General features: G+C 40.5%; 1 protein-coding gene across 1 annotated transcript; it reads left to right on the top strand.

Annotated features, from left to right (window-relative positions):
- Positions 1–214: 214 nt before the first annotated feature.
- LOC123934656 (vimentin-like) lies at positions 215–8,126 on the top strand. Its single transcript, XM_045994776.1, has 2 exons — positions 215–316; positions 6,347–8,126. The coding sequence occupies exons 1-2, from the start codon at positions 215–217 to the stop codon at positions 7,793–7,795; spliced, it is 1,551 nt and encodes a 516-aa protein (XP_045850732.1). The 3' UTR covers positions 7,796–8,126.
- The last annotated feature ends 2,687 nt before the right edge of the window (positions 8,127–10,813 follow it).

Below are 10,813 nucleotides of genomic sequence, written 5' to 3'. Positions count from 1 at the left end.
TGCTGAACACTGCAGACTTCCATAGGTGGTGCTCAACCACAGCCACCATTTCAGTGGTTGCCTGAGGCTCCTGCATGTCTCTGTAACCCCATGCCACCAAAACCACAATTGATACTGGTCCAGGGGAGCCTGGTCCTGGGGGCTGCCATTCCCAGGACCACTAACTCAGGTCCGCACCAGGTCCTTTCAGCCACAGTGGAGATGGGCAGCGACTATGGTGGCAGAAAAGCCACCAGTCCCAGGGACTGCTGACTTGAGTCCGTGCTTGGTCCTCTCAGGCACAGGCAGGTGGTGTGCCTGCAGCTCCCTAGTCCCAGTAATTGCCCCTTAAGTCCTTTGTTCTGCTTGAGTGCTGTTATCAGTCCCTTCCTGTCTTGCAACCAGCAGTCACCAAGCTGTTGCTGGTCCCCAAATGCCAGTATGCACTTTTGCACTGGGGTATTACTTTCCAACAGTTTGCTTCTGGTGGCTCTCTCACCCTTCTGTTTATCCTTCACTATCTACCAGTGCACTCCCAACTCCATCCTTTTTACCTCTCCACTGATGAGTCTCTGCCCCCATAGAGATCCAGAAGTGTATAATCATACATGTCAGGCTGATTTCATGGGTGTTCACAGTGCTCTGGTAGGTATCCAGTGCAATTCAGGGGACCAGTTGAAAAAGGGTCCCCCACTCCTCTGCCATTTTGGCCCTTCTATCCTAAGTCCCTCTATTTTGCCTGTGTATTGAAAGAGAGTTTTTCTGGCTACAAAATTCCTTGTTAATAGTCTTTTTGTTTCAGGATTTTGAACATACCATCTGAGTGTATTCCAGAATCCATAGTTCCTAAGAAGAAGTCAGTTGTTAGTCTATGATAAGCCATTATTGCTTCTTTCAGGATCTTTTAAGTATTTTTTTACTGTGTGGGTGTGGATATATTTGTATTTATTATTCTGAGATTTTATTGAGCATTTGAACGTATAGATAATGTGTTTCAGCAAATTTGAGAACTTTTCAGCCATTATTTCTTAAAATACATTTTTTCTCCTTTTTCTCTCTTCTTCCTGGCACTCCTACTAATGAATGTATTCTGGTGTACAAATTGTGTTCCCCATTTCTCTGAGGCTGTTTGTCTTTCTTTGTTCTTTTTATCCTTCTGTTCTTTGGATTGTAAAATATCTACTGTTCTGTTTTCATATTTGCTCAGTCTTTTCATATATCAAATCTACCATTGAGCCTCTTTAATGAATTTTTAGTTTCAGTTATTTTATTTTTTAACTACAGAGTTTCTATTTTTTTTAAATAATTTCTATCTTCACATATATTTTGTGTTTTATATGACATTGTCTTCATGTCTTCATTTATTTCTTTAAGTATGGTTTCCTTTGGTTCTTTTTTTAAATTGAAGTATAATTAACATACAATATTCTGTTAGTTTCATGTGTACAACATAGCAACTGTATGGTTGTATACAGTGCAAACTGATCATCACAATAATTCTAGTTACCATCTATAACAAAATTAATGCTATATTATTGACTACATTCCCTGAGCTTTACATTGCATTCCTAATACTTATTTTACAACCAAAAGTTTGTACCTATTGATCCCCTTCATTCATTTTGTCTACCCCTCCAACATTTTCGCCTCTGGAAAGCACCATTCTGTACTCTATATCTGAGTCTGGGTTTTGTTGTGTATTCTTTTATAGATTCCACATATAAGTGAAATCATTTGGATATAGGCAAGAGTTTATTTATTACTTTATTTATGACTGAATAGTATTCAATTTTATATATATGTATAATTTTCTATATCTATTTTCTATCTATCATCTATCATCTATCTATCTATCTATCTATCATCTATCATCTGTCTATTATCTATCTATCTATCTATCTATCTATCATCTCATGTCTTCTTTATTCATTTATCTATTGATGGACAGTTAGGTTTTTTCCAGATATAGGTTATTGTTAATAATGCTTCAGTGAACATAGGGATTCATGTATCTTTTCAATTTGTGGTTTTGTTTTCTTATTTTTTCCTTCCTTCTTTGGATAGATACTGAAAAATAGAATTGCTGGATTATATGGTAATCCTATTTGTAATATTTTGAGGAAACTCTATACTATTTTTAATAAGGCTGCACCAATTTACATTCCCAACATCAGCTCATAAGGCATCCCCTTTCTCCACATTGTTACCAACACTTCTTGGTTGTTTTTTTTTTTTTTTTAAGATTTTATTTATTTGACAGATGGAGATTACAAGTAGGCAGAGAGGCAGACAGAGAGAGAGGGGGAAGCAGGCTCCCTGCTGACCAGAAATCCTGATGTGGGGCTTGATCCCAGGACCCTGAAATCATGACCTGAGTGGAAGGCAGAGTCTTTAACCCACTGAGCCACCCAGGCGCCCCGGTTGTTGTCTTTTGATACTAGCCATTCTGACCAGTTTGAGATAATATCTCACTGTGGTTTTCCTTCACATTTCCCTGATGAATAGTGATATTGAGCATTTTATGCCTATTGGACATCTGTATCTCTTTTGTGGAAACATGTCTACTTATCATTTGCCCATTTTAAAAATTTTTTAAAAGATTTTATGTATTTATTTGACAGACAGAGATCACAAGTAGGCAGAGAGGCAAGCAGAGAGAGAGGGGGAAGCAGGAGCAGAGAGCCTTGATGCAGGGCTCTGTCCCAGGACCCTGAGATCATGACCTGAGCTGAAGGCAGAGGCTTAACCCACTGAGCAACCCTGGTGTCCCCTTTTGCTCATTTTTAAATTGGATTGTTTTTTGTTGTGATTAAGTTGTATGAATTTTTAAATATAAAACAGATATTTACCACTTATTGGATATACTATTAACAAATATCTTCTGCCATTAAGTACATTATCATTTCATTTTGTTAATGTTTTCCTTTGCTGTGCAGGAATTTCCCAGTTTGATATTGTCTGATTAGTTTATTCTTGCTTTTGTTTCCCTTGTCTTTGGAGTGGGGTAAAAACCAAAATCAAAACCAAAACCAAAACATTGCTAAGACCAATGTCAAGGCACTTGTAGTTATGTTTTCTGTTAGGAGTTTAATGGTTTCAGATTTTATAGTCAAGTCTAATTCATTTTATTTATTTTTAAAAGATTTTATTTATTTATTTGACAGAGATCACAAGTAGGCAGAGAGGCACGCAGAGAGAGAGGAGGAAGCACACTCCCTGCTGAGCAGAGAGCCCGATGCAGGGCTCGATCACAGGACTCTGGGATCATGACCTGAGCTGAAGGCAGAGGCTTTAACTCACTGAGCTACCCACGTGCTCCAAGTCTAATTCATTTTAAATTAATATTTGTGTATGGTGTAAGGTAGTGATTCAGTTTTATTCTAGTGAATGTAGTTTCCAATGATCTCAACACCATTTATTGAAGAGACTGTTCTTCCCACTGAATATATTTACCCTTTCTCATAAATTAATTGACCATATATATGTGGATATATAATTGGGTTCTCAACTCTATCCCATTGATTTATGTGTCTGCATTTATGCCAAAGCATAGTATTTTGATTAGTATAGCTTAGTATAGTGTAAAAACATGGATCATAATAGCTCTGGTATTGTTCCTCTTTGTTTTTCATTTTCTTTTTATCTATTTTATTTTTTAATTATGTTAAGTTAGCCACTATATAGTACATAATTAGATTTTGATATAGTGTTCAATGATTCATTGGTTACATATAAAACCCAGTGCCCATCATCACCCACACCCTCCTTAATACCCATTACCCTGTTACCTCCTCCCCCACCCCCTTCCCCTCTGAAGCTCTCAGTTTGTTTCCCAGGGTTCATCTCCCTCTCTGATTTCTCCCCTGAAATTTCCCCTCCCTTCTATTGTCCTCCATTGCTATGGCTTATGTTCCACATATGAGTGAAACCAAATGATAATTGTCTTTCTCTGCCTGGTTTATTTCACTTAGCATAATGCCCTTCATTTCCATGTATGTTGATGCAAATGGTGGGTATTCGTCCTTTCTGATGGCTGAGTAATATTCCATTATATTTATGGACCACATCTTCTTTATCCATTCATCTGTTGAAGGGCATCTAAGTTCCTCCCACAGCTTGGCTATTTTGGACATTGCTGCTATGAACTTGGGGTGCATGTGCCCTTTCATTTAACTACATCTGTATCTTTGGGGTAAATACCTAGTAGTAAAATTTCTTGGTTGTAAGGTAGCTCCATTTTAAAAATTGTGAGGAACCTCCATACTGTTTTCCAGACTGACTGTAACAGCTTGCATTCTCACCAACAGTGTAGGAAGGTTCCTCTTTCTCCACATCCTCGCCAACATTTGTTGTTTCCTGTCTTGTTAATTTCTGCCACTTTAACTGGTGTAAGGTGGTATCTCATTGTGGTTTTGATTTGTATTTCCCTGATGGCTAGTTATGCTGAGCATTTTTTTCATGTGTCTGTTAGCCATTTGTATGTCTCCTATGGAGAATTGTCTATGCATGTCTTCTATCCATTTGTTGACTGGGTTATTTGTCTTTTGACTGTTGAGTTTGAGAAGTTCTTTGTAGATCTTGGATTTCAGCTCTTTCTCTGTGATATCATTTGCAAATATCATCTGCCATTCTGTGGGTTGCCTCTTAGTTTTGTTGACTGTTTCCTTTGCTGTGCAGAAGATTTTTAGCTTGATTAAGTCCCAACAGTTCAATTTTGCTTTTGTTTCACTTTCCATGGGGAACGTTTCTTGAAAGAAGTTACTGTGGCTGATGTCGAAGAGGTTACTCCTTATGTTCTTCTCTAGGATTTTGATGGATTCCTGTCTCGCTTTGAGGTCTTTCATGCATTTTGAGTTATCTTTGTTTATGGTGTAAGAGAAAGGTCCAGTTTTATTCTGTATGTAGCTGTCCAACTTTTCCAGCATCATTTATTGAAGAAACAGTCTTTTTCCACTGTATATTTTTTCCTGGTTTGTCAAAGATTAGTTGACTATAGAGTTGAGGATCCATTTCTGGATTCTCTTTTATGTTCTGTTTCTTTTCTGTTTTTGTACTAATACCATGCTGTCTTGGTGATCACAGCTTTAAAAGATAGTTTGAAGTCAGGCAATGTGATGCCCCCAGCTTTGTTTTTCTTTTTAAATTTTTACAATGTTTATTCTTCTAAACCATGAGGATGGAATGTTTTTCCATATCATTGTGTCTTCCTCGATTACTTTCATAAGTGTTTTGTAGTTTCTAGAGTTTAGATACTTTACCTCTTTGGTTAGATTTTTTTAAAGATTTATTTATTTATTTATTTATTTGACAGAGATCACAAGTCGGCAGAGAGGCAGGCAGAGAGAGAGGGGGAAGCAGGCTCCCCACTGAGCAGAGAGCCTAGTGCAGGGCTCGATCTGGAGACCCTGGGATCATGACCTGAGCTGAAGGCAGAAGCTTTAACCCACTGAGCCATCCAGGCGCCCCTCTTTGGTTAGATTTATTCCTTGGTATCTTAAGATTTCTGTGCTATTGTAAATGGAATGAATTCCTTAATTTAACTTTCTATAGTTACATTGTTAGTGTATATAAAAGCAACTGATTTTTGTGCACTGATTTGTATCCTGCCAAATTGCTGAATTATTGTATGAAACTAGTAATTTGGGGGTGGAATATTTCGGGTTTTCCACATAAAGTATCATGTCATCTACAAAGAGAGAGTTTGACTCCTTTGCCAATCTGAATGCCATTTATTTATTTATTTATGTGTTGTTGTCTGATTGCTGATGATAGGACTTCTAGCACTATGTTGAACAATACTAGTGAGAGTGGGCATCCCAGTCACCTTGCTGACCTTAAGGGATAAGTTCTCAGCTGTTCCCCAATGATAATGATATTCACTGTGGACTTTCTTTAGATGGTTTTTATGATATTGAGGAATGCTCCTTCTATCCCTACGTTCTGAAGTGTCTTAGTCAGAAACACATGTTTTATTTTGTCAAATGTTTTTTCAGCATCAATTGAAAGGAGCATGTTTCTTGCTTTTTCTTTTTTTTTTTTAATGTGGCTATTTATTTTATTTATTTTTTCAGTGTAACATTATTCATTCTTTTTGCACAACACCCAGTGCTCCATGCAAAACGTGCCCTCCCCATTACCCACCACCTGTTCCCCCAACCTCCCACCCTTGACCCTTCAAAACCCTCAGGTTGCCCCAACCTCCCACCCCTGACCCTTCAAAACCCTCAGGTTGTTTTTCAGAGTCCATAGTCTGCTTTTTCTTTTATTAATGTGATCACATTAATAAAAGAATCAGTCACAATAAAATTACAATAAAAATCAAAACACATTGCCTCTGCCACTCTCGCTCCGGGATCGCCCACGCCAGAGACGCAGTAGCGCTCTAACCGCCCACACCCACCGCGCCCTCGCTCGCCTGTCCTGCAGCCATGTCCACCAGGTCTGTGTCCGCAGGATGTTCAGCGGCCCCAGCACCATGAGCCGGCCGAGCTCCACGCGCAGCTACGTGACCACGTCCACCCGCACCTACAGCCTAGGCAGCGCGCTGCGCCCCAGCACCAGCTGCAGCCTCTACACCTCGTCCCCGGGCGGCGCGTATGTCACGCGCTCCTCCGCGGTGCGTCTGCGGAGCAGTGCCCCCGGCGTGCGTCTGCTGCAGGACTCGGTGGACTTCTCGCTGGCGGACGCCATCAGCACCGAGTTCAAGAACACCCGCACCAACGAGAAAGTGGAGCTACAGGAGCTGAATGACCGCTTCGCCAACTACATCGACAAGGTGCGCTTCCTGGAGCAGCAGAACAAGATCCTGCTAGCCGAGGTCGAGCAGCTCAAGGGCCAGGGCAAATCGCGCCTGGGGGACCTCTACGAGGAGGAGATGCGGGAGCTGCGCCGGCAGGTGGACCAGCTCACCAACGACAAGGCCCGCGTCGAAGTGGAGCGCGACAACCTGGCCGAGGACATCATGCGGCTCCGGGAGAAGTTGCAAGAAGAGATGCTTCAGAGAGAGGAAGCCGAGAGCACCCTGCAGTCTTTCAGACAGGATGTTGACAATGCTTCTTTGGCGCGTCTTGACCTTGAGCGCAAAGTGGAATCCTTGCAGGAAGAGATTGCCTTTTTGAAGAAACTCCATGAGGAGGAAATCCAGGAGCTGCAGACCCAGATTCAGGACCAGCATGTCCAGATCGATATGGATGTTTCCAAGCCTGACCTCACGGCTGCCCTGCGAGATGTACGCCAGCAGTATGAAAGCGTGGCTGCCAAGAACCTTCAGGAGGCTGAGGAATGGTACAAGTCCAAGTTTGCCGACCTCTCTGAGGCTGCTAACCGGAACAACGATGCCCTGCGCCAGGCGAAGCAGGAGTCAAATGAGTACCGGAGACAGGTGCAGTCCCTCACCTGCGAAGTGGACGCCCTCAAAGGGACTAATGAGTCTCTGGAACGCCAGATGCGTGAAATGGAGGATAACTTTGCCGTCGAAGCTGCTAACTACCAAGACACTATTGGCCGCCTGCAGGATGAGATTCAGAACATGAAGGAAGAAATGGCCCGTCACCTTCGGGAATACCAGGACCTGCTGAATGTCAAGATGGCTCTCGACATTGAGATTGCCACCTACAGGAAGCTGCTGGAAGGCGAGGAGAGCAGGATTGCTCTGCCTCTTCCAAACTTTTCTTCCCTGAACCTGAGGGAAACCAATCTGGATTCCCTCCCTCTGGTCGATACTCACTCAAAAAGGACACTTCTGATCAAGACGGTTGAGACTAGAGATGGACAGGTTATCAATGAAACTTCTCAGCATCACGATGACCTTGAGTAAAGATGGCACAGAGTCGGTGCAGCAGTCACTACCAGCAAGAATAAAAACAGAAATCCGTATCTTAAAGAAAGAGCTTTCAAGTGCCTTTCTGCAGTTTTTCAGGAGCGCAAGATAGATTTGGAATAGGAATAACCTCTAGTTCTTAAGAACCAACACTCTTAAAAGATTTAGGAAGAAGTTTACAACATAATCTAGTTTACCAAGAAAACTTGTGCTAGAATACTTTTTAAAAAGTATTTTTGAATACCATTAAAATAACTGCTTTTTTTCCAACAAGTATCTGACCAACTTGTTTCTGCTTCAATAAATCTTTGGAAAACTCAAAAAAAAATCAAAACACATTGATTGATTTGTGAATGTTGAATTCATCACATGTTCATTCATGCTATGAATCAATCCCACTTTGTGGTGGCAAATAATCATTTTAATGTACTGTTGGATATTAGTGGCTAGGATCATGTTGAGAATTTTGGAATCCATGTTCATCAGGGATATTGGTCTGTAATTCTGCTTTTTGCCTGGTATTGGCATCAAGGTAATGCTGGCCTCATAGAAGGAGTTTAGATTTCCTTATGTTTTATTTTTTGAAACAGCTTCATTAGAATAAGTATTATTTCTTCTTTAAATGTTGATAAATTTTCCCTGGGAAGCCATGTGGCCCTGACTCTAAGTTTTTGGGAGATTATTATTTATTTATTTTTATTAACATATAATGTATTATTTGCCCCAGGGGTACAGGTCTGTGAATTGTCAGGTTTACACAATTTACATTACATACCATCCCTAATGTCCATAACCCTGCCACCCTTTCCATATTCCCCCCACAACCCTCGGTTTGTTTTGCGAGATTAAGGGTCTCTTATGCTTTGTCTTCCTCCCAATCACATCTTGTTTCATTTTTTCCTTACTTACCCACCGAACACCCCACCCTGCATTTCTAACAACTCAGGAAGATCATATGATAATTGTCTTTTTCTGACTGACTTATTTTGCTCAGCATAATACCCTCTAGTATCATCCAAACCATTCAAATAGCAAGATGGCATTGTTTTAATGGCTGCATAGTATTCCATTGTCTATATATAGCACATATTCTTTATCCATTCATCTGTTGATGGACATCTAGGTTCTTTAGGGTAAATACCGAGTAGTATGATTGCTGCGTCATAGGGTAGCTCTATTTTCAGCTTTTTGAGGAACATCCATGCTGTTTTCCAGGGTGGCTGCACCAGCTTGCATTCCCACCAACAGTGCAGGAGGGTTCCTCATTCTCCATATCATTGCCAACATCTGTCATTTCCTGACTTGTTAATTTTAGACATTCTGACTGGTGTGAGGTTGTATCTCATAGTGGTTTTGATTTGTATTTCCCTGATGCCAAGTGATGTAGAGCACTTTTTCATGTGTCTGTTGGCCATTTGGATGTCTTCTATACAGAAATGCCTGTTCATGTCTTCTGTCCATTTCTTGATTGGATTATTCATTCTTTGGGTGTTGAGTTTGATAAGTTCTTTATAGATTTTGGATACGAATCCTTTAACTGATATGTCATTTGTGAATATCTTCTCTCCTTCTGTCAGCTGTGTTTTGGTTGTGTTAACTATGTCCTTTGCTGTGCAAAAGGTTTTGATCTTGATGAAGTCCCAATAGTACATCTTTGCCCTTGCATCCCTTGCCTTTGGTGATGCTTCTAGGAAGAAGTTGCTGTGGCTGAGGTCAAAGAGGTTGCTGCCTGAGTCTCCTCAAGGATTTTGATGGTTACCTGTCTCACATTGAGGTCTTTCATCCATTTTGAGTCTATTTTGTGTGTGGTGTGAGGAAATGGTCTAGTTTCATTCTTCTGCATGTGGCTCACCAGTTTTCCCAACACCATTTGTTGAAGAGACTGTCTTCCTTCCATAAGACATTCATTCCTGCTTTGTTGAAGATTAGTTGACCATGGAGTTGAGGGTCTTTTTCTGGGCTCTCTATTCTGTTTCATTGATCTAGGTGTCTGTTTTTGTGCCAGTACCATACTGTCTTGACGATGACAGCTTTGTAATAGGGCTTGAAGTCCGGAATTGTGATGCCACCAACTTTGGCTTTCTTTTTCAACATTCCTCTGGCTATTCAGGGTCTTTTCTGGTTCCATACACATTTTAGGATTATTTATTCCATTTCTTTGAAAAACGTTGATGGTATTTTGATACGGATTGCATTAAATGTGTAGATTGCTTTAGGTAGCATGGAAATTTTCACAATATTTGGTCTTCCAATCCATGAGCATGGAACCTTGTTCCATTTCTTTGTGTCTTCCTCAATTTCTTTCATGAATACTTTATAGCTCTCTGAGTACAGATTCTTTGCCTCTTTGGTTAGGTTTATTCCTAGGTATCTTGTGGGTTTGGGTGCAATCGTAAATGGAATTGACTCCTTAATTTCTCCTTCTTTTTTCTTGCTGTTGGTGTATAGAAATGCAGCTGATTCCTGAGCATTGATTTTATATCCTGACACTTTACTGAACGCCTGTATGAGTTCTAGCAGTTTTGGAGTGGAGTCTTTTGGGTTTTCCACGGAAAATATCATATCATCTGCAAAGAGTGAAAGTTTGACTTCTTCTTTGCCAGTTTGGATGTGTTGTATTTCTTTTTGTTGTCTGATTGCTGGGGTTAGGTCTTCTAGTACTATGTGGAATAGCAGTGATGATAGCGGATGTCCCTGCTGTGTTCCTGACCTTAGGGGAAAAGCGTCTCTCTCTCTCTCTCTCTCTCTCTCTCTCTCCCTCTTTTTCCTCTTCATTGAGAATGATATTTGCCTTGGGTTTTTCATAGATGGCTTTGATGATATTGAGGTATGTACCCTCTATCAAGAAAGGATGCTGGACTGTGTCCAATGCTTTTTCAGCATCTATTGAGAGAATCATATGGTTCTTGTTCTTTCTTTTATTAATGCATTGTATCACATTGATTGATTTGTGGATGTTGAACCATCCTTGCAGCCTAGGAATAAATCCTACTTGGTCGTGCTGAATAATCTTTT

Source organism: Meles meles, chromosome X (assembly GCF_922984935.1).
Source record: "Meles meles chromosome X, mMelMel3.1 paternal haplotype, whole genome shotgun sequence".
Taxonomy (NCBI): domain Eukaryota; kingdom Metazoa; phylum Chordata; class Mammalia; order Carnivora; family Mustelidae; genus Meles; species Meles meles.
The sequence above is the reverse complement of the archived record's forward strand: the minus strand, read 5'-3'. Positions and strand labels throughout refer to the sequence as shown.